Source organism: Blastomyces gilchristii (genome assembly GCF_000003855.2).
Source record: "Blastomyces gilchristii SLH14081 genomic scaffold supercont1.9, whole genome shotgun sequence".
Classification (NCBI taxonomy): Eukaryota; Fungi; Ascomycota; class Eurotiomycetes; order Onygenales; family Ajellomycetaceae; genus Blastomyces; species Blastomyces gilchristii.
The window spans coordinates 827,946-851,640 of NW_003101674.1; the positions used below are offsets into that span (position 1 = coordinate 827,946).

A 23,695-nucleotide genomic window follows, 5' to 3' on the forward strand; every position below is an offset into this window, starting at 1 on the left:
GGGGTGGGACCTCTGGTCTCACCCCGATGATCTAACTGGACTTCTGATATGCATCCCACTTTTGCATTGTCGATTCTCTTTAAGCAGCTACCAGCACATCGTACGTGTGTGCTTGATTTAGACAAGAAGCTAACATTGAAATGCGATTCAGATTTATCTAGGTGCCTTGACCCCATTTGGGAAGCGGGCTGTGGACTTCATAACCCACCAAGACCCAAGACATGCACTCTGATGAGAGTCCAATGCTGTCTATCATCCCTATCATCCTAATTGATATATTTACTCAACCACTGATGTCTCTACATCTTCGATGAACTTCCTCATCTAAGAGGGTTGGTTTGCTCCTTTTTACTGTTTTACAAAGACCTACGGATACGTGGAAAGAGCTTGTATGTAATGTTTGAACGTGTGAAACATGTTCCAATTTGGATGGGAGGCTCTGTTCATATACAGGCTAGCTTTTTCTGTGCTACCTCCTTACTTCTTTCCAAATACATGTAAATAAGTTCCGCGCAGACTTTTTCCCAGGATTATTTCTCCGGCATTTAATATCGTTCTGAAATACTATTAGCTACCTCCATATCTACCCTTCTTCTGAATCCTATGACAAACTTGTCCCATATTGCAGATGACGTGAGCTTTTTTACCCTGTTCCATACAATGGCATTGTTCGTGGTAGAACTCAAATGCATAGCCACCTCTCACGGCGCCCGTACCAGCGTGGCACGACGCAGGCATACATAGCACAGACTCCCTTGGATTCAATCTCGTGATGAACTGCAAATAAAATGGGTCATCTGCGGTTAATAGGAGGCCAGATTGGTTGCAGCTACTTTGCATGAACTCCCTCTGTTAACTTGTCATTTTCCTGTCGGTTTCTTCATGTTTCCACGCATTGGATAGCATAGCTACCAATCAAGATAACTTTCCCAGCTCTTTAGGATTCGCTGTTTAGTTACACTTAACTCTCTTGAGCGTGCAACCTTAAGGCACAACAAATTCTCTTCCTTCTTTCGTATTCTCTTATTTCTCGCCCTTCCCATCTCCCCTACCTCAATATCCTTGCCTATGAGTCCGCAAGTTTCTTTTTCATTTCTTTTCCTTTCTGTTGAGTGCGCTAAATTCCCTTGCTCCCCTAACCCTTATCTACCAGCCACTGCTCTTCGCAAATACATGATGTTTCACGGCGAGTTAACTTCCATTTTAATGTCCCTAGGTTCGTTAGATTTACGAAACAGGATACCCGCAGCTTCCCGAACGTCAATACCATGCCGAAGGTTGTCGGAAGTGTAGCACGGACCATGCCGACTAAACTCGGCATGACTTTTGCGATATGAGTCCCCTTGGGGCAGAAGCCTGATTATGTCTATGTGGCTACAGGCCGGTCTGGGGAGGCCACATACTCTGAGATGCGTATTGGGTAACCATACTCAATAAAGGCGATGATAGGGTGATGTTTGCAGGATCATTGTCCTATCTAATTCCTGAGCTTCTCAATGTTGACATCGTTTTTGGGAGCCCAGCCGATAGTGCAAGAGATTGACTACCCCCTAAAATATGCGCGCTACGTTGACATTTCTTTAGCTATACCTCAGCTCTCCATCCAAACGGGAAAGTAAATTTTTCAAAGCCAAAGAGCCTGACTATTGATGCAAGTTCCTTGCTCTGTCGCTAGTGTGGTGATCATCAGTGGTTTCTGCTGAAAAAAATCTTAGTCAGGAGCTCCTCGACAATGCCCAACCATCATCATCGTCCACAATTGATAATTCCCCATTCTTGGAAACGCACCACCAGTCCATCAGGCTAATATAATACCCAAACCCCTTGGGAGAACCCCACGCTGCCATGCGGTGCGCCCATGCCTTATGACATCTACAGCAGCCAGAAAAAGCTAGGGAGACAAGCTACGAAGAGTTCATGGGTTTGAAAGTAAACCCCTATTTGGCCGCCTACCCTTTGTAGGTACATGCATATACATAGATGGACATGTCTATACGTATCAGTACGTGCATCTGACGTACAACCAACTAAAATACACCACTACCGGCAAGAAAAGAATAACAGATGCTGCAAGTCGACTTGCCATAAGAGTTGGGCATCGCTCCTTGTCCATCCTCCCGTCATCCACATGGGATGGATCTATCGTAATCATCACTATCATCAAGTCGCCCAGCAGCAAGTGAGGGGTAGCATAAGAAGCTGCAGTGTCTCGTGTACAGTGCACCACAGGGTGATCAGGGGTAGAGTGTATATACGCAGAGTCTTGGTATGTAAATTGAGTATAATGTCAGCCAGGAAGGAAAAGGCTGCACAACAACCCTTCCTCGTTCCTCTTTGCGCTACCTCGCTTCGGGTTACTTTTGATCGTATGCTCTTCCAAAAGGGGGAGCTACTTTGGAGGTAAACCACGTTTTTGTAAAAAGGTGCTAGCTCCAAAAAGTCATGTATCACTCGCTTGATGCATCCTAGGGGGGTTGCTTTTACCTCCCAAATCGTTCAAAAGCCAAGTTTGGAAAATAAAGCCCCCAAAATATCGCCTTCGAGATCTCATGACCTCTTCTCCCTGCTGGTCGTGTATGCAGAAGTGCTCTGCGCTGGTGTTTGCTTACATATGTCCTGTCTGTCCACGTATGTCGTACCCAACTTCATCTCAACTGGGAGATCTTCCTTGAGCAAAATTGAATGAACTTTGCTTTGTAGCACTCCTAGTTGCAAGGTTAGATCTTCAGATCCCAACGTTTTACTCACGGACACTCATACGGTGTTTTGATAGTCCATTGAGCTATTCGAAAAAGCTCTTGACCTTTTTATGAGGTGACCAAAATTGATGGAATCAATAGCTCTGGCCGGTTGCTGTGACAGCTTTTGTCTGAAGGGATAATTAAATGTAGATCCTGGCTGGGGATTGACATTTCTGGAGCACCGTCGTCGCCGCTGGAGGCTGGAGAACTGGCAAATGAAATATGTCTAAGAGCTTCCTGACAGAGCAATACGAGACGAATAGTGATAAAAAGGGGGATCCCATATTGCGGGGAAATTTGATTTCAGCATGCTCGAATTGGAGATCACCGGTTGGCAATGATCAAGTAGACAACTGCGGTGGGAATCATACGAGATGATGTATGGATATGCAAATAATCAGGCTTAATTAATATCACGAAAACCGATTTGGCTTAATCGAATGACGTCGCTCTGTATAGGACTGTTGAGGAAGAGTTGACTTCTTTTTAGCTTTCTATGGCCTCCAATCGCAAACATGCGATGGCAAACGACCACAAAGGCATAGCAGGCGGCAAAGATATGGAAAACCAGATGTAGTGGCTCCTCAGAATATCTGTGAGACGAATGAGTCTGCAAGCTCTGTCCAGTGTTCAGTCAAGAGCCTTTCCCCTGTTGATGAATATATGTGGCTCTAGTGTGAGCCCCGCAAGTCCAGATGTATGCCCGCAGCCACACAACGGCAGCAGAACCATTGGCGTCGACAATACTAGTAGATGTTGATAGCGGAGAATTACCCGTTCATAGGCCAAAGCTACTGATGAAAATCAGCGCACGCAGCAACAAGCACGCGTGAAATCCATTTTCACTGGTTTTCAGACTCCTCGCGTTTCTCGCGCAGGCTCAGCCTTGTGTCAGTGCAGCGGAGAGCTCGATGGGCCAATTCAGAACTTCGTCAACGGAGGTGCTGAAAGGCGGTTGCTGATTGGGTGCTGGTTTGGCAGACAAGCCGCCTATGACATCGCCGGCGAGGAAACTAGCTTGCAAATGCCCCTCTTTTAGACGCCCGCGATCTTCGCCACTTGACAAAATTCAGTTGGCTGAAGAAGGAATGTGGCTCCTGATTGAAGGAAAAAGTTGCAGGCCCAGGTTTTGTCAATTTAAATCTCCCTCTGCTGCTAAAGATACGATGCAACTTTGGCCCAGCCATGAAGAGTTGGAGAAACCCTGCTGTACGTGCCGCAACGTTAAAACAACTGCTGATTCAATCATCGTCAGGAGCTTGGAGGCAAACCCTTCTATTATCAGATGCCTACCTATAACTATGTAAATGGCAGACCAGCCCGGGATACATGATGCTATTGCCTCCTGATTTCGCCGCGGCACGGCATCAAGAATCATGCTGCTCTCTATCCGCCGCCGGGGCCTGTGGTAGTGGCCATCCGGGCAAAGATTTGCGGCGAATGGGATGATAATTCTGCCTCGCGCCTGATTGCCGGGGGTTGAGACTATCCTAGCTGGTGATCACGAAGCAAATCATCGCCAGTCAATCAAGCCCCACCACTGTTGTGCGATGGCGTTCGTTTTTCCTCAGTAACTAGTTAGGCTAGGAGCTTTCTCTCTTTTCTTTTTTTCTTTTTTTTCTTTTTCGTTTTTTTCTTCTTTCAGCCGAGAAAAGGATTCATGCCGGACCTTAACAGACATTTGTTTCGTATTCATGCGTGAACTTGGTAAAATTCTTCCTGATAACTTTATTTCCTTCCCGTATCCTGCAGACACCTTGTCCCTGGCCATTATTACCTGCGCAGCGTTGTATTTGCATTGGAGCTATCGTTCTATATTCTAGGCGAAATTAGACAATGGTGAATGGCATCTAGGCCTGCTACATTGCTACTGCGACTGCACCCAAGGCAAAGAGTTCTGCTTGTCGTTGCTCTGGCTATCTAACTGAAACCAACCCACCCCTCCCCTCTTGGCCCGGAGGCTGAAGAAGGCTCGAGTCATCGCTGCGCATTCTCGGTTTTTCTTCTGCAGCAAATATGGTTGGGTTTAAAGTCGCAGTAAAAGTTTTCAACCCATAGAAGTTCTCCTCCCTGCCAGCTGCGCATAAACCATGTATAAAATAATTACCGAATTTACTACTCAGTACTCTGTGTAAAATAACGGAATATGAGTGAGCTCAAAGAAGACGTTACATAATAATAATTATCAAGCATTATCAAACCGCACTTGTGGAGGCTCCGCTCATGTTACGGCGGAGATAAGTTTACTCCCTTACTCCATCGTCGCCCTCGCTTGGACGAACTTGATGCCGACTCCTCTCATCGGAAGGAACTGTAACGGCATCACTTGGAGACAAAAAAAAAATTCCATTTCTCACGGTGCGCAATTTTTATCCTAACAGGGATAACTAGTTGAGAATCAAAGAGAAAGTCAGCAACAAGCTTTCCCAAGGTCTTCGCAATTGGTGCAGTCCATTGGCCATCATCCAGACCATGGAGAGAGGCATATTTTCTGCTTCGCTGAAGGCCATGACTTGATGTGTAACGCGTGGAGGTTCGCGGAAAAGCAACTATAGAAGTTTCCGACACATTTTTCTGGTTTAAATGCTAGATATATCTTTCTTCCTGACAATTTTCCCACATCGGACCCCGAGAGAGAGGGTAGGAATGCAGCTCTGAAACACGCGACACAGGGTAAGTCGGGAGAGGGGAGAAAGAAAACCTTGGATGTCAGCAAGTGTCTTAAGTTTGATCAGGAGGGTTCAACACGTGGAATTGATTATTCACGAATCATGATGCAGGTAACAAATTGTTTTTTTTTTTTTTTAGCGCAGGGGCTTCTACGTCAATTTATTAAAGTAATTAAGCTTACACAAAGTTACCAAACTCTCAGTTGTTTATTTATGTAACTTTAATTCTTTATGCGGCTCATGGAAAGTCTTTATCAAAGCTGGAGTTTTGCTTCTACCCTACTCTACCCTACTTTCCCTTTGGGTTCAGCAATGGTCCTTGTTCAACACTAAATAACTCAATGGCACCTACAGTTTTTCTTTACAGCCTATTTTAGTCTCCGAGGCCAAACATATAGGTGCTTGTAATGGGTTTCACATGTGAACAACTACAAGCTACTTATACCTCTATCCGTATTTTTTTTTCTTTTTTGACCGCGGATACCCAGCGAGGGAGAGAACCGGCAGATGAAGTGAGGGGAAAAGAAGATCATCCAGCAGGGAAGTGAGCTATCATTTCTCACGTTAAACACTGCGCATTGACATATTTTCATGGATATCATTGTTTTCCATATCCTGAATCGGATCGATAGCGAAGACTTCCCTCTCTGATCGTGCTGTCCCTCACGAACTTTCCTCGGCGTCTCCAAGCCCGAGCGATTTACGCTGCTGCGTACGTACCCAGCCATAGAGAATCACGAGATAAAATATGGCTGCGAACTGAATATCTCCATATGCCGCCCAACTATCACAAGGGATACGTAGTACTAACCATCAATCTGCCTACCCCAGAGTCCGTCCGTCCCCATGGGGAACGAGAAATTCCTCGATATTATTATCCCCATAAAAGGGATCTCTATCGGGATGTACCTCATCGATAGGGATTTATAGTATGTTCAGTTCATGCAGAATTGGTGTCCGGGGTAAAGCCAATTTTGGCATGGACCTGTATGTGGAGTCTGGACGCATGTGAATTTTCTAACGCTTTAATTCGAAGGATGGGGTGGTTTTTCTTTTTCTTTCTCTTTTCTTTTCTTTTTCCTTTCCGCAAGGCTAACCAGTCCGAAATCTATAACCGCGTTTATTCTTTTCTGCTCTATACCAGATTTTAAACCGCCCTAGAGTTCCAGAGAACCACAAAGAGGATATTTTCGTTCTCGTTTCCTTGAGCTAACGGGATAACTAACTATTTATTTCCGTAAACCGTTGAGAGGATAAATCCGTACTCTAAGGCCAGATCTTGTACACGCTTGACATGACATATGGTTATTTCCGGGGATACACTTCCCCGTCAATTGCTTCGTTCGCCGTGTGGCGGCGCTTCCCCACTCGAGGAAGGGCTACATAAACCTTTTCTCCTGGGGTGAGCATGTTCCAAACGAATTCTCGGGGAGAATCGAACTCATCCACATGTCAGGAATCAAGTGGGGAGTTTATTCAAAGATTTGGGATCTGCGCCGATTCGCGAGAGGGGGAAGGCCCGGACGAGAGCAGGTTATCTGCGAATTGAGTAATTGAGATTGGTGGGCAATAATAAAAAAAAGGGATTATGCTGTAGTAACAATCCCCAGTCAATAATACTCTGATCATTTTCAATGCACTGTTAGGAGGAATGACTACGCAAACGAATTGCTTAGTTAGGCAGAACGAGGCGGTATCGTTGGGGAACGCATTGATGCAACGACGGCACATCTCGAAGACGCTAGCAGCGCTAAGATTATGCATCACATAAGCGTAGTTCCTTCCATAGCCGCAAATAATAATAAGATCGCACGGAGTTCAGCCTTCTTGCCGGGGCTGAAGAGGAGCGAGCAGGGGATTATCAACAATATCCGCTTCCGCTTCAAGGTGAGAGAAATTTCCCCCTTCCTGACTCGTATGGAGAGAGTAAATCTGTAGAAAGTCCATTTCAACCTGTGGAATTTGTGCAACGCCTGACCACAAGAAGGACTGCCGTGTAGTATCTTGCGATATATGGATGGACCGCGAAGATTGATGTTGTCTGGCATGATGGCATCTGTCCAGCGTTGCCCACGGCCAGCCTTACCAGAAGCACTGCTCCGCTCTTTATATTCTTTAGGGCTACAATAGCACGCTGATCGGCTATGGTGACCCCACCACCTTTTGGTTTCAGCTTTGGAGTCTTGACCTCCCAAAGATTCGCTGCAGACATCAGACATCATGAGCGTTGTCCCCTCTCTTCCCCTGGCTGCCCACCCGAGAAAAAGAGGCAGACGATGGTAGTTTGAATAGTCAGACTACTACCAGTCTAGGCAAAATGCAAAAATGGAGCCGAGATGACATACTGCTCCACTCCACCTGTTCAGTAAACAGTCTCGACTCAATAATGTTCTTGCTCCCACTGGCCCTGTGGCTGTGGGTTCCCAGTAAGCTGCTGACTGCCCTAGACCGTGTGTACGACAAGGCCTCGTCGCCTAAGGATGTTTCTCCTGGGAACTATCCACAGCGTAGGGCGTCAGAGTCCTCTTCTCCGGCATCACGACACTAAAATATACCGGGACGGATTCACTCGGAGCCTGCTTTCAGCTACACAGTAAACCCTCGCCTCTTCTTTTGGCCGTCCAGAATCCTTTCTCACGCGAACCCTGGTGGTTTTGCCTTCGTGGGCCAAGAGCAACCATCAGCATTCAACAATCAGTGCCCGCTGCTTGGCTCGTCAATGCCGCACCTTAGAGCAGTGTACACCTTTATTCTCGCCACTTCTCCGTAATATCCAATAGTAATAATTATTATTTTCTGACCTCGCTCACACACTGTAAGAATTAGTATTCTTGTCAGAAGAGAGGAATAATGCATTCAAACCAGCGCCTCTGCCCTCCTTCCACGAGTCAGGTGCCAGGAACATAGCATGACAACACCAGCCCCTTGGGGCTTACGGCTTGGCGCAGCTTTTCTTGGATCCAGTCAACGGGCTCGAATCAGCCTATCCGTTCCTCCATCAAGGGGCCTCAGGGCACCTCGGGACGCCATCTCGTCAACAAATACGGAGTAAGGCATGCAGAAATGCCGTCGACCGTGCGGCCAGCTGGATTTGCCTGCTGTGCCTGGAGGGGGGGCAAGGATGTCAAGCATGGCAGGGGGACTTTCTGCTGGAGGTTGGCTGCCCGGGGCTATGATAGGCGGGGCTCTGTTCTTGGTGGAACTGTTCCCTCTGATGGCGCTCATCCCTCTTACATCGCATGCTTGCGGGCTGGAGAGGGTTGTCCCACTTTCCCGAATCCTCCAGTACGATTTCTTATCCGCCCTTTTTCTTGCGATGTATCGCCATGGGTACGCTGAGGCCGCGCCAGAGAGAGTACCTTGGTCCCTCGTTGTATGTACGTCTTCATTAGCGGATACACGACCTTGGTGCCAAAAAAAAAAAAAGAGGGTAAATTATATTCCACTGATATTAGTTTTGGCTAACCATGGCTATCAGTTGGGCTTCGACCCTCTCCTGGGACTCCTCCGGAGTTTCTTCCTTATTATATTGGCATGGTCCCCCTTGGATTTGATTTTTGGAACCTTGATGGCTCTCCTTCCTTTCGTTTAGCACTGCATATTTTGTACTTCATTATTTTCTATATGAAGTAGATTCTCCATATCATTTTCCTTTTTTTCTTCTATTTAAACAATCATTGCAGATGCGCGGGAACTTTATACCTCGGAGCCATTGATTCCTTTCGCCTGCCCCTCCTTCATCGTCTTGAGCCTCCAGAATTCGTATAGCCTCCGGGCTATGACGATTGGGGATAATCCCGCCGTATACCTATCGCATACTACCGGTGGCCGCTTCCGATGCGTTCAAGGAGGATATGAGATTGTTTAGGTCCTCAGGGCAGTTTTAAACGAAAAGGAACCACCATCACCACCATCAACGCGCGGACAACGACAGATATGACCGACACTTCGAGTACACATGGCCTTTGCCCGGCCCCGTTCATGCAGGAAGACCTCTTCCCGTCTATTGGCGGATGTATGTCAAATTCCTCACTTTCCTATTCGTATCCCCAATGATAATGATGCGTTCTATACATTCCGTGCTGCTTGTGCGAAAGCTAAAACATCGCAGTTGTTACTGGTAGATGGTGCGAGCAAATCCCACTCGGAGCGAATGGAAATACGTCCTGCTGCCTTCCATGCCCTCATGCAGCCTGGAGATACCCTAACAGTAATTATATCCCTCCTATCAGCGGCTGATTCCAAATCACAATCGATTCAGACTAACATGCCGCAAAAGACTTCATAAATAAAACCGGAGTTGCAAATTGGATTGCCGTGGCAATCTTCACCTTGAACTGCCTGCTGTTGATTAGCTTTGCAGCATTACCAGTGAAATGGACGCATCGTCACTATTTAAGTGTGTGTCTGACGGTTGGGATTGTATTTATGGAGGTAATACCCCATTCCTCCTCCCATCAAAGCAGCCTGGTTGACGCAGCATCTTTGGGTCTGGGCCAAGTCGAGAATCCTGCTGACATCTCATTGAATAGCTCTCGTTTATTGTCCCTTTGATCGCCAAACCAGACGAATGTTTTAACGCGATAACCCCCAACGATATGAAGTCGGATTTAGCGTGCGCGTTCTCAGGCTCCTTTATAATATTTGGTGGCTGGGCCGTCATTGTGTGGAGTATGCCCTCAGAAATTTTTTTCAACCTCTATGTACCTAAAAATACTCCGTCTTCGATGCTAATCTGATTACGAAGGCTTCTGTCGCGCTCTATCACTGCACCTACAGATCTGCTGGGATGTGGTGCCCGGAAATCATTTTTTTTTCACAACGCTGACAGTAGGTTGGATATTACCAGCGGTCGGCCTGGCCCTTGGCTTAGCCATCACGGGGGTATCCTATCGATTCGGCAGCATATGCCACATTAATCATGACAACAGCCTGGCGGATTTCTGGGGCCCATTGATGGGTTTAGCCGCCGCCGCGTTGGTGATCCAATTCGTGACATTAGCATATTGCATACACGTCTACATCAAATCACTCCTGGACAACAACCCGACTACTGATAATAGTTCAGTACGACCGTCCCACCCCGGAAGCGTCCGGACTGTATCAGCTCGCCAAGCCTACCGTCGTGTGAGGAGGGTCATTCAATTGCAATGGAGAGGCATTGCAGTGGTCCTTACAATTATCGCAAATGTCATTTTTTTCACAATCATATTCTTATCCTTGGATAATAGTGCTCGAAGGACACCAGAACTAGCGAAGAAATCTGAACCCTGGATTTTTTGCCTGGTATTGTCCAAAGGAGATAAGAATAAATGCGCACACTTGGCCTCAAGTCTGGGACCCAATGAAGCATCCATCTTCGCCGTCCTAGTCTTATTGTCTCTTAGTGGGATATGGACCATTTTTTTCCTCGGTCGGTATTCCATGATTCTCGGCTGGATAGACCTTGTCAAACGAAAACTGATGCGCAGCGGAGAATTCGTCTCCGTAGATGCTCGGGGCGGGGCTTCTACGCGCGATTATGAGATGATCAACCCGCCCCGGAAGGAGGCGGTTAAGACCCCTGAACCTCTACTTTCTTCAAGTCCCTCGGTTCTTTCGATGTCTACTGTTCGATTCTCCACAGGAAAAGGGGAATCAGAAGTCTATGCTCCCGAAGTGAGATATACCAGTCCCGCACTGAGTTTTTCGACGCCTCGACCCCCGAGCGCTTCACAAAACCACAATAACCACGGTCGCTACACGGGCAGTCGCGATTGGAATCCACAGACATCATTTGCTCAGGGAAACCCGCAGGGCTCATACTGGTATGGAGATAGCAACCATTGATGTCCTCCTCACAATTCTATTTTGGGAACTAAAGCAGAAGGACAAGGCAAGAAGCTCTACTCTCACCAACCACTATTCGTGTACAAACTTATTTATAACCCCTTTATTTACTTGGCATGTGGATTTGCCCCTGCCTATTGATACCTGGCCGTGCTCTCTCTCCTCCCCTTGCGCCTTAATTTTCCTCTGTGTGTGCGCGAATTCATGTGTACGCATTAAGAACAGGATTCATGTCCAACGTCTATCAGCTTTAACTTAGTTTCCTTACACCCACCTCAACTTGATACACCCTCAGAGCCTAATACGTCTTGTCCACGTTCAATCATTGTTTAAATTTCAGTGTGCTGTCCTTATCGCCCTTCCCCAGTGTGTTGACTTCCTTTAGGGCTATCCCTTCTTCAAAGTCTCGTTTGCTCTATTATATTTCTCGCTCATCACTTTCGATTTTGTACTGTACATGTACGTATTGGCCACCCTTACATGCAGAGCCTTTTATGGCGATCAAAGAGACAAGAAGGGGCCAAAGGTGGGAAACAACGAAAAAGCACCTGCGAAAGTTTTTGGAAATGGGCTACTTACCCAAGGGTAATCAGAGGTGCCCTAATCTGTTGACAAATGCCTTTTTTTGTTTATCTTGATTTGTTGGTCTAATGTTTCTTTTCTGGGGCTGTATAAGCATGGCGTATGGCGGCATGGAAACAGTGTTTTTGGTCCCCCTATTTATGTGATTTCCTTGTTCTGTCTTTTTGATTATTGACTATTTTTGGATGGGAATGGGCGTTGGATTTTATTTCATTTTCATTTTTGTTTCCCGTTTTCCCTGGCATTTGACCTGCTGCCGCTGTGACGAAACGACAAAGAGAGCCAGGCAAGGGGTCAGCTAATTACTCACTCCTGTATAACGCGTTCGAAAATCTGTCAGGGACAAGAAATTACCAACAAACTACTCGTCATTAGTAATTTCTACTATCTAATTAATTTTTAGAAAATAAATTAGTTAAAATAAGGGCCTGTTCGGTGACCCCGTCCAGGGCCGTATAAGTCCGTACAGTGCCAGCTTGTACAGCCCTGGACGGCTCTGGCCGGGGTTATACATGCTAACCTGGCCGGATAAGGCCTTCTGTTCGGTAGATTCTGTATATAACTCTGTACAACTCGCCAAGCATGTCAAGCTGGCAGTCAGATTCATATTATAGAGTTCAACAGTGTATTTAGCTGAAAAAGTGATAGATCTAAATCTATTCAAGTTAAATCTGTACTGTATACACTGGAACAAGTTGTGATATATGCTGATATGTTCCAGCGTGGCTGTACAGCATCCAGAGACCTGCAACTATCATCAAAAATCAACAACCATGATGAGCAACCGTGATAATGCAACCTGGGAGACAATATGACAGTATCTATGTCATAGACAGCAGTAAATAAGACTTGCTGCTGCAGAAGTGATCAATTTGAGACTTATTAATATAATATCCATTTTTCACTGATATTTGGTGTGTAAAGGTAGTAATATAACAGGATTTTCAAACTGCTACATACATCATAAAAAATCACTCATAAGGGAAAAAGTAATGCCAAAACACCAAGCAGACTACTATTCATATAAGGAAAGGTGGAAATAATGAAGGTTTACACTGTCAGAAGTTAAATATCCACTTTCTGTACGGCCCTGGCACTGTACGGAAAAAATCACCGAACAGGCCCTTATATATATATATAGTTCCAACGTTCTGGTTCTGGTGCCTATCTCCTGTAAAAAACCTTATTTTACCTATAGACCCCATTGATGATCATTATTATTAGCCTTCACTTTAATAAAAATTTGATCAGAGTCATTTTTGGAAAAGAAACTGTCATTTTCAAGTATGTGGCAAAAATTGCTTCTTATTATTTATGCCGACATGACCTTTACAATCAGCTCTTGGCTACAATGGCATCAAGTTTCCTTCCGAAACGTCAACTGCTCGTCTAATGATGGTAACCTATTGTCGTCCTAACTTTTTTTCAAATTCCTCAGAATGAGAGGAGTTACATTGAAGATTACATCCCTTCGCCCCCTTCCCTCTCATTTAATACAAACGGTTGGATGGAGAAGAAGAGAAATACCCAACAGGCCCTCCCTCGTCGTGGACAAGCTCGCGTTGTTTAGGTATAGTTTTTACTGCTACAACACACTATCACACATACCTCTCATTGTGCATGCACTTTTTCATGAGATGATCTTGCTCTCTATTATCAGTCATGATGTATGCAGTGATTCTCTCTTGTCTGAGACAACAGTGTTACACTTGATGAAGAAGTTTCAGCTGCTGTCATATACAACTAGTCATTCACACACAAAGAGTCTATGGCTTCTTGAATTTCTTATATCATTTTTCTGGCCAGTGAAAAATGACTAACTCAAGAATACTAGAGTGAGAGTATTCTTTGCTATCATTCTAAAGTTTGTAGAGCTTTGATAATTGATCTTGTGAAGAGCTGCTGCTGTGAGATGATTGATTCTTCATTATTCTCACAGAGAGCTAGCTCTAGATTATATGTAAGAAACTCTGCTTCTTGTGAATCTTTTATCTCTATTCTTGTCACTTAGAGTGTGTTCAGTTGCTTATTTAATCTTGTGTAAGCTCTTTATAAAAGACTCACTTACACAATTTTACCTACTATATTTAAATTATCTGCATGAAAAAAATCTTGTGTTTGACCTGTCATTCTTGAGTACATGTGATTAAATTTCAACAGTATAATTATACTGAATAATAAAGAGTTATAACTGAAATAGATAAAATAAGAGATGTATAAAATTGTGTAAGCTCAGTATTTAGATTATTTTACTAGTATAATTTTATCTCATATAAGAGTGTATAGTAGTGAGACAGATTATATTTCTTACTTAAATATAATATTGACAGTGAACTAATATTCACTTATTATGAGCAGATTTTACAAGCTTGTATAAGTAACTGAATACAGTCTTAATTAATAAAGTTAGTGAGTGTTAAAGAATAGTTAAAAGTATTCAAGCTGAGTTATAAAAAGATAATAGCAACTGCAGTCTATATAGAATATGTAGTCAAGATCTGTGAGTGATAAGAATAGAGATAAGAAAACCTGTGAGAAGTATAGTTTCTTACATTTATATATATTTTCAGTTATATTTTAGAATAGAATAGCTAGATTAATACTTAATCTTACCTGTTTGTGCATGAAGAGAAATTCAATGTAATGAGTGTATACTATCTCAGATGAGCAGTCTGCTGCATATGCTAGTGCTAGTTTATTCTCTGATAATAGAGAATCCACCTGGGTACATTCTCTTGTTGAATAGTGTCAATGAATATCACTCCTATAATATCCACTTCATGGTGGCTTTTGCAAGAGGAAAGCCGAGAGTGTTTCGCCCCTTTTTTTATGTATGTCGCTCTGGCGAGAGTCGCATATTATCATGTACTCTTGAGTTAAATTGAGTGGTCAAAATTGGCCTTTAAAAAGTACAGTGTAAAATAAAGAACATATAAAGATATAAATGAGAGACCATATCATAATTATTTCGCCTTGATTATCCACCCAGCCCATGATACTTCACAAATGACAGAAGAATTATAAAGAGATTTTGGGAAAAAGGATCTTACAATATTGAGTTATGTTACAGTGAAATTGCGCATGCCAAGTGTTCCAGCCAGCTGCTGTTTGTATTTGACGAAGGAACTTGCGCCGAGATGGGTGCGAAGGGAACAAAATAAGTTAAAGAGGAAATGGGAAAGAAGGACGCCGTCCGAGAAAATATGTGGTAAGGAAAGCTAGTTCCTAAACGAAGTTGCGGGTTTGCTGGAGTTGCGATGGAAATGAAGACAAGTCCAAGAATTCTCAATTTCCCCTGCTACGTCGATTACCATGCATTGACTTCGAAATTTTCCTGTACTCTGTTAGATTATCTTGTCCACAAATTTTTCGCCGGATTGAGCTCGGCTTACCTCTGAAAAGTATGTGGTCACAACGGTTCGATCCTGAAATTTCCTCCCCGCAAGCGCCTTTAGCGCTTTCGTGGCAGACTCGCTATTATCAAATTCAACATATATTTTGCCAACGCCCGCTGATTGTTTGTTATTCCCCGTTGGTCTTGGGACCTTTAGCTCCACGACTTCCCCGTATTTTGAGCACTCATCACGAACATCATCGCATATTTCTATAAGGGACATTAGTAAACAAGCGAAGCGGGGTCATACAATAAGAATAATTATCCAAATACAGGGTTGCATACCTTCATAATCATCGTTGTCCATTAGCTCTTCAGTCGTTACCATGTTCAACAACTGAAGAACACGACTAGCTTCAATGTCCTGAGAAGTTGTTTTGGCATACATGGACATGGCATTAACGCCCATGTCGAGGCCAGCAGCTTGTGTGGTTCCAACACTTGCACGGACCACTTTGAGTCTCTTGTTCCCGAGTTCCATGCCATTCAAATTTTCAACAGCGATTTCTGTCGACGTCGGATCAAGGTACTCGCAAAACGCAATTCCCTAATACCAGTTAGAATTATATTGTAACAGTTGAGAGTATTACGCTTACCCTAGATTCGCCCGTCTCGCTATCTTTTACAAGGATAAACGACTTAAGTTCTCCGAAAGAAACAAGGAGCATAGTGACTGGTTCTTCCTCAATAAATGGTGGAATATTCGAGACACATATCTTGTTCGGGGAATCAGGGACTACGTTAGATACAACGCCCTCCTGCTGGGGCTCCTCTTCCACTGCAGATGGAAGTATGTAATCCTTAGGTCGACGTATTGAGAGTCCTTGGCTTGGCCCGTCGACATCTCCGTTCGATGTATCCATTTCGCCACTATCCTCCATTGTAATACCATCAAAAGCCAGTGCAACAGTAGTATCCGCAGCATTTCGGAACTCAAGTAGAGCGAAAGTCTTATCTCTGGATAGTTGCGCGGACAAGCATGGATCGACCCCTTTGATGACATTAAGACCATTCAGTTGGAGATTGAAGAACTGCACCAATCTCTCCTCTGTAGCCGATGGCGGGAGATTATGAACAAAAAGACGCTTCGCTTGGCGAGAGTTTGAGGGTTTTAGGACAGTGTTAGTAGATGAACCAGGAGCAGTAATGGTAGTAGGTGGGTGAATGAAAGCTTGCAGCCGGCTGGGGTCGACTGCCTGCTGCCGCGGTGCACCTGGAAGAGGAAACATGCCTGCAGGTAACGTTAGGTAAAAGCTCAAATGGGCATGATATCATTACAATTTTCAACTCACCGGAGAGCTTCGCCTGCTCTGCCGTTACATGTTCATAACCAGGCGGTTTGATATCCCACTGCGTCAGTCGACGTTTCCGCTCAAGAATCGGAACAACGTCCGTCAAATCTGGCGTGGGTTCTCTCTTCTTTGGCGGTGGGCTCGCGCTTCTCTTCCGCTCCCTACCCCCGCCCAAAGCATCGCGATCTCGACCTCTACCTCCTCGCGACCGGTCATCAGGCATGTCTCTGTCACGTCGAGATCTCTCATCATCGTCTCTTCTATGATCACGTCGTCTCTCGCTTCGGTCTCTATCCCATTCTCTCTCATCCCTTCGACCTGAATATCTGTCCTCCCGCTCTCTTGCGCGATAGTCACGACTGGAAGAGTACAAGTCCGGTTCCTGCTCGCGCCGCCCCGACCTCGACCCATGTTGAGGAGATCTTGATCTTCTTCTTTCTCTCTCCCGTCTATCACTACGATCGCCACGGCTACTGCGATCACTACGGTCTTTTCTATCCTCTCGATCAGAGCGAGCGCCACCCTAGCAAAATATAACGTATAAGCAGAGCACAGGAACAGGTTCGTAATGGATCAAAGGTTAAACAAAAGGAGTTATCGCGGTAACATACGTAATAGTCTCGCGATCGCCCAGAGTCTATGAATTGTCACAGGTCAGCTATGTTACCGCTCAGAGGAGGTCACTCCAAGTAAGCCCCTATTCTTACCTCTAGTTACGTAGCTATCCCCGTTCATCTTGTTCAATTCGACCGAGCACAGGTGGAAGGATGTCCAAGTCAAGGCAGAACCCACAATGTAGCTTGGAAATATCAGGCACCTGGCGCTGATTTGTACTGCTCCGAGACTGAACAGAAGGCAATGGCTAGCAATGGTTTGGTAGTGGATGGTTGCTCAGCGCGCTGCCGATATAAAAAGTTGAAAAATAGGCATGGAAGAAAGAGCCGTCGACCGCTGAAAAGGGCTTGGCGCGATTATGCCAGCCAGATCAAAAGTCACGTGCTGTAGGTGGCAACACGGCTCAGGGACGTAGAATCCACCGTAGCGACGACCATGAATGACCCTGGGCTTATTGATATCCTCGTCGCTATGTCAATTGGTGCTTTTTCTGAATGGCGAAAGCTGCCAATAAGTTTGACTGAGCTCTGCATCAATACCACTCTCCGCTGTGGACAATCATTTCGGTGAGAAACCTCTCCGAATCCCCATTATCAAAAGCAACAAGGTACGGACTGGACTAACAAAAACTGTTCTACGAGCAACTTAGATGGCAGAAGTCCGGAGACAACGAATGGAGCTGCGCCCTTTACGGTCGCATTGTGACTCTGCGACAGGACCCCACCCATCTCCATTATCGGTCATATTTTCCCCCAGCTCCACCTGCATTACCGACTCCCGCATCATCCGTACCGGCATCTAGAAGAGAAGCATCTTGTGAGAAGGTTGATGATACAGAAGCATTGATCAACAACTACTTCAACTTGGACTTGAATCTTACGGGCCTGTATGAACAATGGTCGACTGCAGATCAAAATTTCAAGAAGAAAGCTCCCCAGTTCACTGGTATCCGTATCTTACGACAGGATGCTTGGGAGGCGCTTATTTCGTTTATCTGCAGTAGCAATAACAATATAGCGCGAATCTCACAGATGGTATGTGTTTATCTCAGCAGTTGGTACATACATTGATCCCCCTTCTAACTAACACTATCATTTTTGCCCATTTAGGTAGAAAAACTATGCTTGAACTATGGACCACTAATCGGATACATAGACAAGAAACCGTATCATGATTTCCCACCTCCTAATGCACTGGTAGGTCGCGATGTGGAATCTCGTCTCCGCGAGCTTGGATTCGGATATCGGGCAAAGTATATCTACCAAACTGCGCTCATTGTCGCCAATCGTGAGGAGGGTTGGTTAAATTCTCTCCGCAACCCTGAGTCTCCGTCGTTTGGCGCAAACCCGGCGCCTGCAGGAGAAATGACAGAAGGGGGTAGAGATGGCTATCGAAAAGCTCATGAATTGCTCCTTGAGCTTCAGGGGGTTGGCCCAAAAGTCGCAGATTGTGCATGCCTTATGGGTTTGGGATGGGGAGAGGCCGTCCCAGTCGATACTCACGGTAAGCTCCCGATGTCCATTTTACCACCTCACACATCCGTTTTTTATTTACTTATAAGTTATTCTATATAGTGTGGCAAATTGCACAGCGTGATTATAAGTTTGGTAAAGGAAAGCATAAAAGCTTAACCAAAGCTACATACGATGCTGTGGGCAATCATTTTCGCAACCTCTGGGGGAAAGAGGCTGGCTGGGCCCATAGCGTCTTATTCACGGCAGATTTGAAAACGTTTTCGGAACGCCTAGTACCCAAGGTTGGAGTTGATATGAAAAATGTCACAAAGGAGCACGGCATAAAGACAGAGACGACATCGCATATTTCAGTAAAGAGAGAAATATCTCACGAGTTTGAGGAAACAAAAGTACAGCTTGAAGAGGTGGAAACTGAATTAAAATCTGTTACGAAGAAACGACGAACCCGACGGGGCCGATGAATCTTCTTGCCAATGGAAACTAGGATAGCCTATTTATCCTTCAGCCTCAAAACTTGGCCTGACATATTAGACTACCCAATATCCCCCCAGTTTCAGTGAGCTCTGAGTACAGCCGCTGTTCCGTATTTGTGCCTCGACACATCACGTTTCGACGACGAAGTTCAACTAGAACGCGGGTGGAAATATTCACACCCAAATCTATCCACTACCACTCAGATACGATGTCACGGTTTTGCCAGATCCAGCTTTGCCACAGACAGAAGTCCCTCCTAGACGCTTCAGAGCGTGTTGCATCTAGGAATTATCCCACAGTTAAACAAGTTGAGTATCCCCAATAGTATGTAGCATCTTGCCTAGGCACTCTGAAGAGGAAGATTAACACTGCTGGCTCTTTAAGCACTTTTCATGACCGCTGCAGTTGAACATGGTTTGACGAAGCTGGATAAAATGAAACCACCAAGAAGTCATAGGTTAGCCGTGATGTTCAATCATCTGACCAGGTAGTGATGCTGGCCATTTTATTCGGCTTTAGGTTATTCAATAATGAAGATGAAGTAGGTAGTCATTTTTGCTTTATAGGGGCTGTATTTACGGCAGCAATGGAGTAACAAGTGGGCGCAAGAATAGATATAGTTCGAGAAAGAAAGGCTATAGTACATCTCATCACCTGAAATAAGAAATGTGAATGAACCGTGTGCTCTCAATTGTTCAGTGTCCTCATCGGACACATTAGGCAGAATAGCTTCGGCAGTCAATTTTGTATTAGAGTGTAAAAAACTCACGACAGTGGGACCCGTCGGGGACTATGCTTGGTTTACCAACGGAAAATGAGAGCGTGTAGTGCAATTAATCAGAAATATTGTACAAATCCGCAACGAGCCCCGAACTACTTCTGTAAAATAACATGACATTGTTCCTATATGGAAGTTTGTTCTAGCTTATTCGCTCTGGACAAGCCTAAAAGAGATACATCGAACGATTGCTGTTGCGGATGCGGCTGCTGCGGTGGGTAATATTTGTGTGTTGGCGGGATGGGTTCCCAGTCCATTTGATTTGGGCTATGCGGGGGTTGGAGCGTTTCGAGATACTGGTTGAGAAGATTGAGTTCCTCCGTGACAATTCTTTTGCGTTGGAGGAGAACGCTGTACACGTGTGGAGGTAGGTGGCGATTGACCATTTGTAAATGGTCGGGCACGGAAATAGAGTCTGTTCTGTCGATGGGACTATGCTGGTCGTTAGAAGTCTCTGTCGAATGGGTTGAAGAATTTTGCGTCTGGTTGCGGCGGCGCCGTCGCCGACGAGGTTGTCGTTCTGAAACGAACCCCTGAGAGCTTCCCCGGTTTTGTGGGAGCTGATATTCATGTTAGCAGTCTTCTCCATTCTCAGGCAGCGAGGTAGAAAAGAAAAAGGCTTCTGCTCCACCGGAATATCCATACCTTGCTCTTCATTTTGGTGGCTCTGCTTTATTGCATCCAAATAGTTAAACACAGTTCCTGAGATAACGGGATAACACTTTCGTAGGATCTGACAGGGTCATATATATAGAAAGTCAGCTCCTGGGTAGATGTACAGAATTCACGACAGAGAGTCCCGCTACCAACGACTGGGACAATCGAGTATGCCCACCTATGCTCTCATTTGGTGCGATAGCAAGCATCTGGCCGTGTGATGTTTCATTTAGACCTTCTACAAGGCTCTGGAGACATGAAAATGGGGTTCTCGCCTCATAGTCGAATTTCTTCAACGGGCAGGAATATTTCCAGTCGCTTCATTCAACTCTCATCCCTTTGGTAACAATTGAACGCGGTACTCCGTCGCCCATCCAAGGTCATTCTCTATTCCTCTAAGCAGCTGCAGAATAGTCCTGCGCTCTCGAGGTTCTGTGAGACACTGACCAGCCACGAACAAAGGCTGCACGGAATGGATACGCACCGAAGCTTCCGGTCGAGACATAGAAATTCCACAAATTTCATGAGAATGGAATTTAATTTCGCTCTCGATGGACCGATATGACTTGAGCTTACTTGCCATCATATGCCCTTTCGCAGCAGACTCAGGAGGCTTATTGATGAGTAGGAGGATTCGTGCCATGTGATAATGCTGTATTGTGGATGCGCACATGGGCATACCGTACCACACTTCAGCCCACTGTAAAGGTTCATCATTCGGTCCTTGATGAAAAGAATGAGAACGTTCCATCCTTGAATAGGGCTTGAACGTATCTGGTAATCCATCGTACCATCTACCCAGTTCAGTTTGAAGTCTATGCCATCGCTCAAAGGGAGTTTTCTGAGAAATACCAGTGGAAGACTCATCGAAGCAGTTTCCCCTAGCATCTAAAGTGTCGCCTGCAGCTGCGAAATTAACAACTTTCGAAAGGATCCAAATCAACGCATTTGATATCAGATCCTCATTCATGCCATCATCCCCTTCTGAATACCCCGAACTAGTTGTATTACTTGGGCGGACAAATCCATCGTTATCAAGAAGCAGACCAGCTTCAGTCCATAAGGCCACATCTTCCGTATTTAGCCTCGTCTGGCATTCGTTAATGACTATTCATTAGTTAGCATCATATCTTAAATTAGCGTAGCCATTCTTTCCTTCTTACATGCGGATAGGTAATCCTGACGTGCAAAATTCCAAAACGTTGCCTTCCTTGCTTTGGAGAGTCTTGGTCCTCTGGCTATAGGAGAACCCGAGATCAGCATCAAACCAACTTCCGCAATGTCCAGCAGCGATTTAACCCCACTTGGCCGTCTATTCCATGAGGGTCCCTTTGCGCCGTGAAAGTCATACATAGATAAAATCGCGGTTGCTGCCATGAGTTCATCTGAATATGCGCTGGATAGTTGGATATCCGAACGCCTGAATCGTTTATGAAACCCCTCTGGATCATTATACAACTCTGCGGCTTGCCACTGCCCACGCGCTTCAAGATTGCCCAACGGCGTGCTTTTGCCATCGTGGCGTAAGGCTTCCATAAGAAGCTGCACGGCTTTGTCGTAATATTTTGTGCTGTAATAAGACCACTCCACATTCTCTGCGTCAGGCCAGACTTCCATCATGGCTTGCCTTCTACTTACCCCTTCAACTATAGCCTTGTTGCCTTTGACCAGCTCTAGCTGCTTCGCTGCATACGCACAAGCGGCGTACTTCAGCAAGGGAACCGTGAGGGTTTTGACAGGAACATATGAAGAGAAGTAACTGCCCAAATCGAAAAGATCCATCCTAGGCAACATGAGCAAAATGATAGCCCATTTACATTATGGGAATATATATATGAACCTACCATCGACCGGGAGCTTCTGAGAAATGACGCAACAGAAATGCAATCTCATGATCAGATTCCACCTCTACCTCACCCTCTACTCTCAGCTCCACATATAAACCCCTTGATTCTGATGGTCCTGTAGCAACAAATGGTGATTCGCTCTGGCCAAGAGGCGAACGAGGGCTACTCGGATGGATATGGGACGGTGCTAACGGATTCAGTAGAAAATTTATATTGTTATTCGGGGAACACATTGATGTGGCTGGGGAGCGCGAAGAAACTGGTACGGTAGGGCCTATACTGTGTGAAGAAGGTATTAATGCCACCGAGGAATGCAGTTCTTGGTGCCTAGAGTAAATATCACTCGCAGTAGTATCCATATTCATTGGCGGGAGTAATGAACTAGACGGCGTCTCGTGGAGAGGACAGGCTTCCCTCGTTGCAGCTGCTGAGAGAGCCTCCAGCCCATGCGCTTGACCATCCAGGTGACGGCAGTCGCCATTAGTACCCCAATCCAGAACCTGCGGGCTGGGGACGGAAATGGTGGTTTCAGACGTTAATAAGGTATCGATTTCCTCCGTGCATGGATCGGAGTTGTCAACGAATGTAACTATTTGGAAAGGAGTCATTAACAGTGTCATCGAAGAAGTCTTTTAATGTACTCATACGGCACACATTGGAACGCCGTCATATATTGATATATGTACGTGGACATACATGTGCATGCGCATAAGCCAGACAGCCACACTCCGTATACGCACCTTGTTTTGGGATTTCCAGCCAAACACTGTCTGCTCCAAAGGTGTTTTTATATGAGTAAAATCTACCCAATGCACTACGGTCACTATTTCCACTATCTCCCAGGGCTGTTCCAGCCCTGTTCATCGATGTATTCTGCTGGTGGCGGAAAACAATGCCCTCACTTTGCCGACATTCACGCCTGGACTTCCGACACTGCGAGCATTGTGGCCTTTGCTCGTCGCATTTCACCTTTCGGGTTCGACATGTGAGACTAGTGGTGACCGGAGAACATTCGAGTTAGTAGGCAAAATATCCTTAAGAGTCGCCGCAGCATACGAAATCAGAGTGTTTCCGGCAAGGGGATATGACTGAAGGGGGTACGAGGGTGGAATTATATCGGAATTGGAGTTACTTACCAGCCAGTTCTTGAGCGCATCCTGGGCTATTTACGCTCAACTGAACCTGCTAGTGTTTCCCAGTCCCTTTTATTAAAGATTTAATTCTATGGACGGTTGCAGCGGTTGGAGGCAGAGAGCGAGATCCATAATTTTTCCTTGCCCATGCAGGGGCGGGGGGGGCCTAGCAAAAGAAGGAATGGTGGGGACGGATTGCCGCCTTTGTG

At 45.5% G+C, this 23,695-nt stretch overlaps 6 protein-coding genes across 9 annotated transcripts; 2 read left to right on the plus strand and 4 right to left on the minus strand.

The window, feature by feature from the left end:
* Positions 1-6,010: 6,010 nt before the first annotated feature.
* Positions 6,011-8,534, minus strand: BDBG_04569 (uncharacterized protein). Its single transcript, XM_002624659.2, has one exon. It carries the CDS (start codon positions 7,630-7,632, stop codon positions 7,174-7,176), a length of 459 nt encoding a protein of 152 aa, XP_002624705.2. The 5' UTR covers positions 7,633-8,534; the 3' UTR covers positions 6,011-7,173.
* Positions 7,823-12,398, plus strand: BDBG_04570. 3 transcript variants are annotated; one of them, XM_031721730.1, is made up of 6 exons: positions 7,934-8,783; positions 8,889-9,425; positions 9,522-9,620; positions 9,690-9,844; positions 9,943-10,081; positions 10,158-12,380. In XM_031721730.1, exons 2-6 carry the CDS (start codon positions 9,347-9,349, stop codon positions 11,237-11,239), a joined length of 1,554 nt encoding a protein of 517 aa, XP_031578583.1. In that variant the 5' UTR covers positions 7,934-8,783; positions 8,889-9,346; the 3' UTR covers positions 11,240-12,380. The 3 variants fall into 3 exon arrangements, with proteins under 3 accessions (XP_031578582.1, XP_031578583.1, XP_031578584.1); XM_031721731.1 differs by having other exon boundaries at positions 8,267-8,787; positions 10,158-12,389; XM_031721729.1 differs by having other exon boundaries at positions 7,823-9,425; positions 10,158-12,398.
* Positions 12,399-14,385: 1,987 nt separating this feature from the next.
* BDBG_04571 (splicing factor u2af large subunit) lies at positions 14,386-17,747 on the minus strand. Its single transcript, XM_002624661.2, has 7 exons — positions 17,215-17,747; positions 17,119-17,144; positions 16,508-17,030; positions 15,812-16,446; positions 15,501-15,762; positions 15,214-15,425; positions 14,386-15,155 (listed from the first exon to the last, which is right to left on the minus strand). Exons 1-7 carry the CDS (start codon positions 17,240-17,242, stop codon positions 15,129-15,131), a joined length of 1,713 nt encoding a protein of 570 aa, XP_002624707.1. The 5' UTR covers positions 17,243-17,747; the 3' UTR covers positions 14,386-15,128.
* BDBG_04572 lies at positions 17,549-20,248 on the plus strand (the record flags this gene model as incomplete). 2 transcript variants are annotated; one of them, XM_031721732.1, is made up of 5 exons in its annotated part: positions 17,558-17,688; positions 17,772-18,156; positions 18,232-18,625; positions 18,697-19,378; positions 19,456-19,939. In XM_031721732.1, the coding sequence occupies 4 exons, from the start codon at positions 17,558-17,560 to the stop codon at positions 19,056-19,058; spliced, it is 1,272 nt and encodes a 423-aa protein (XP_031578585.1). In that variant the 3' UTR covers positions 19,059-19,378; positions 19,456-19,939. The 2 variants fall into 2 exon arrangements, with proteins under 2 accessions (XP_002624708.1, XP_031578585.1); XM_002624662.2 differs by having other exon boundaries at positions 17,549-17,688; positions 18,697-20,248.
* Positions 19,975-20,506, minus strand: BDBG_17144 (uncharacterized protein; the record flags this gene model as incomplete). The annotated part of the gene is made up of 2 exons (XM_031724930.1): positions 19,975-20,409; positions 20,495-20,506. 2 exons carry the CDS (start codon positions 20,504-20,506, stop codon positions 19,975-19,977), a joined length of 447 nt encoding a protein of 148 aa, XP_031578586.1.
* Positions 20,507-20,837: 331 nt separating this feature from the next.
* Positions 20,838-23,509, minus strand: BDBG_17145 (uncharacterized protein; the record flags this gene model as incomplete). Its single annotated transcript, XM_031724931.1, has 5 exons — positions 20,838-21,613; positions 21,670-22,289; positions 22,351-22,942; positions 23,094-23,344; positions 23,490-23,509. 5 exons carry the CDS (start codon positions 23,507-23,509, stop codon positions 20,838-20,840), a joined length of 2,259 nt encoding a protein of 752 aa, XP_031578587.1.
* Positions 23,510-23,695: the final 186 nt, after the last annotated feature.

Excerpts from the sequence above, each read along its gene's own strand:
- BDBG_04569 (XM_002624659.2), bottom strand. The coding sequence starts at position 7,632 with ATGATGTCTGATGTCTGCAGCGAATCTTTGGGAGGTCAAGACTCCAAA.
- BDBG_04570 (XM_031721729.1), top strand. The coding sequence starts at position 9,347 with ATGACCGACACTTCGAGTACACATGGCCTTTGCCCGGCCCCGTTCATG. Across the intron at positions 9,426-9,521 it reads CTTCCCGTCTATTGGCGGAT|TTGTTACTGGTAGATGGTGC; the intron begins GTATGTCAAATT and ends AAAACATCGCAG. Across the intron at positions 10,082-10,157 it reads CTGGGCCGTCATTGTGTGGA|GCTTCTGTCGCGCTCTATCA; the intron begins GTATGCCCTCAG and ends CTGATTACGAAG.
- BDBG_04571 (XM_002624661.2), bottom strand. The coding sequence starts at position 17,242 with ATGAACGGGGATAGCTACGTAACTAGAG. Across the intron at positions 17,145-17,214 it reads GGATAGCTACGTAACTAGAG|ACTCTGGGCGATCGCGAGAC; the intron begins GTAAGAATAGGG and ends GACAATTCATAG. Across the intron at positions 16,447-16,507 it reads AGAGCAGGCGAAGCTCTCCG|GCATGTTTCCTCTTCCAGGT; the intron begins GTGAGTTGAAAA and ends CGTTACCTGCAG.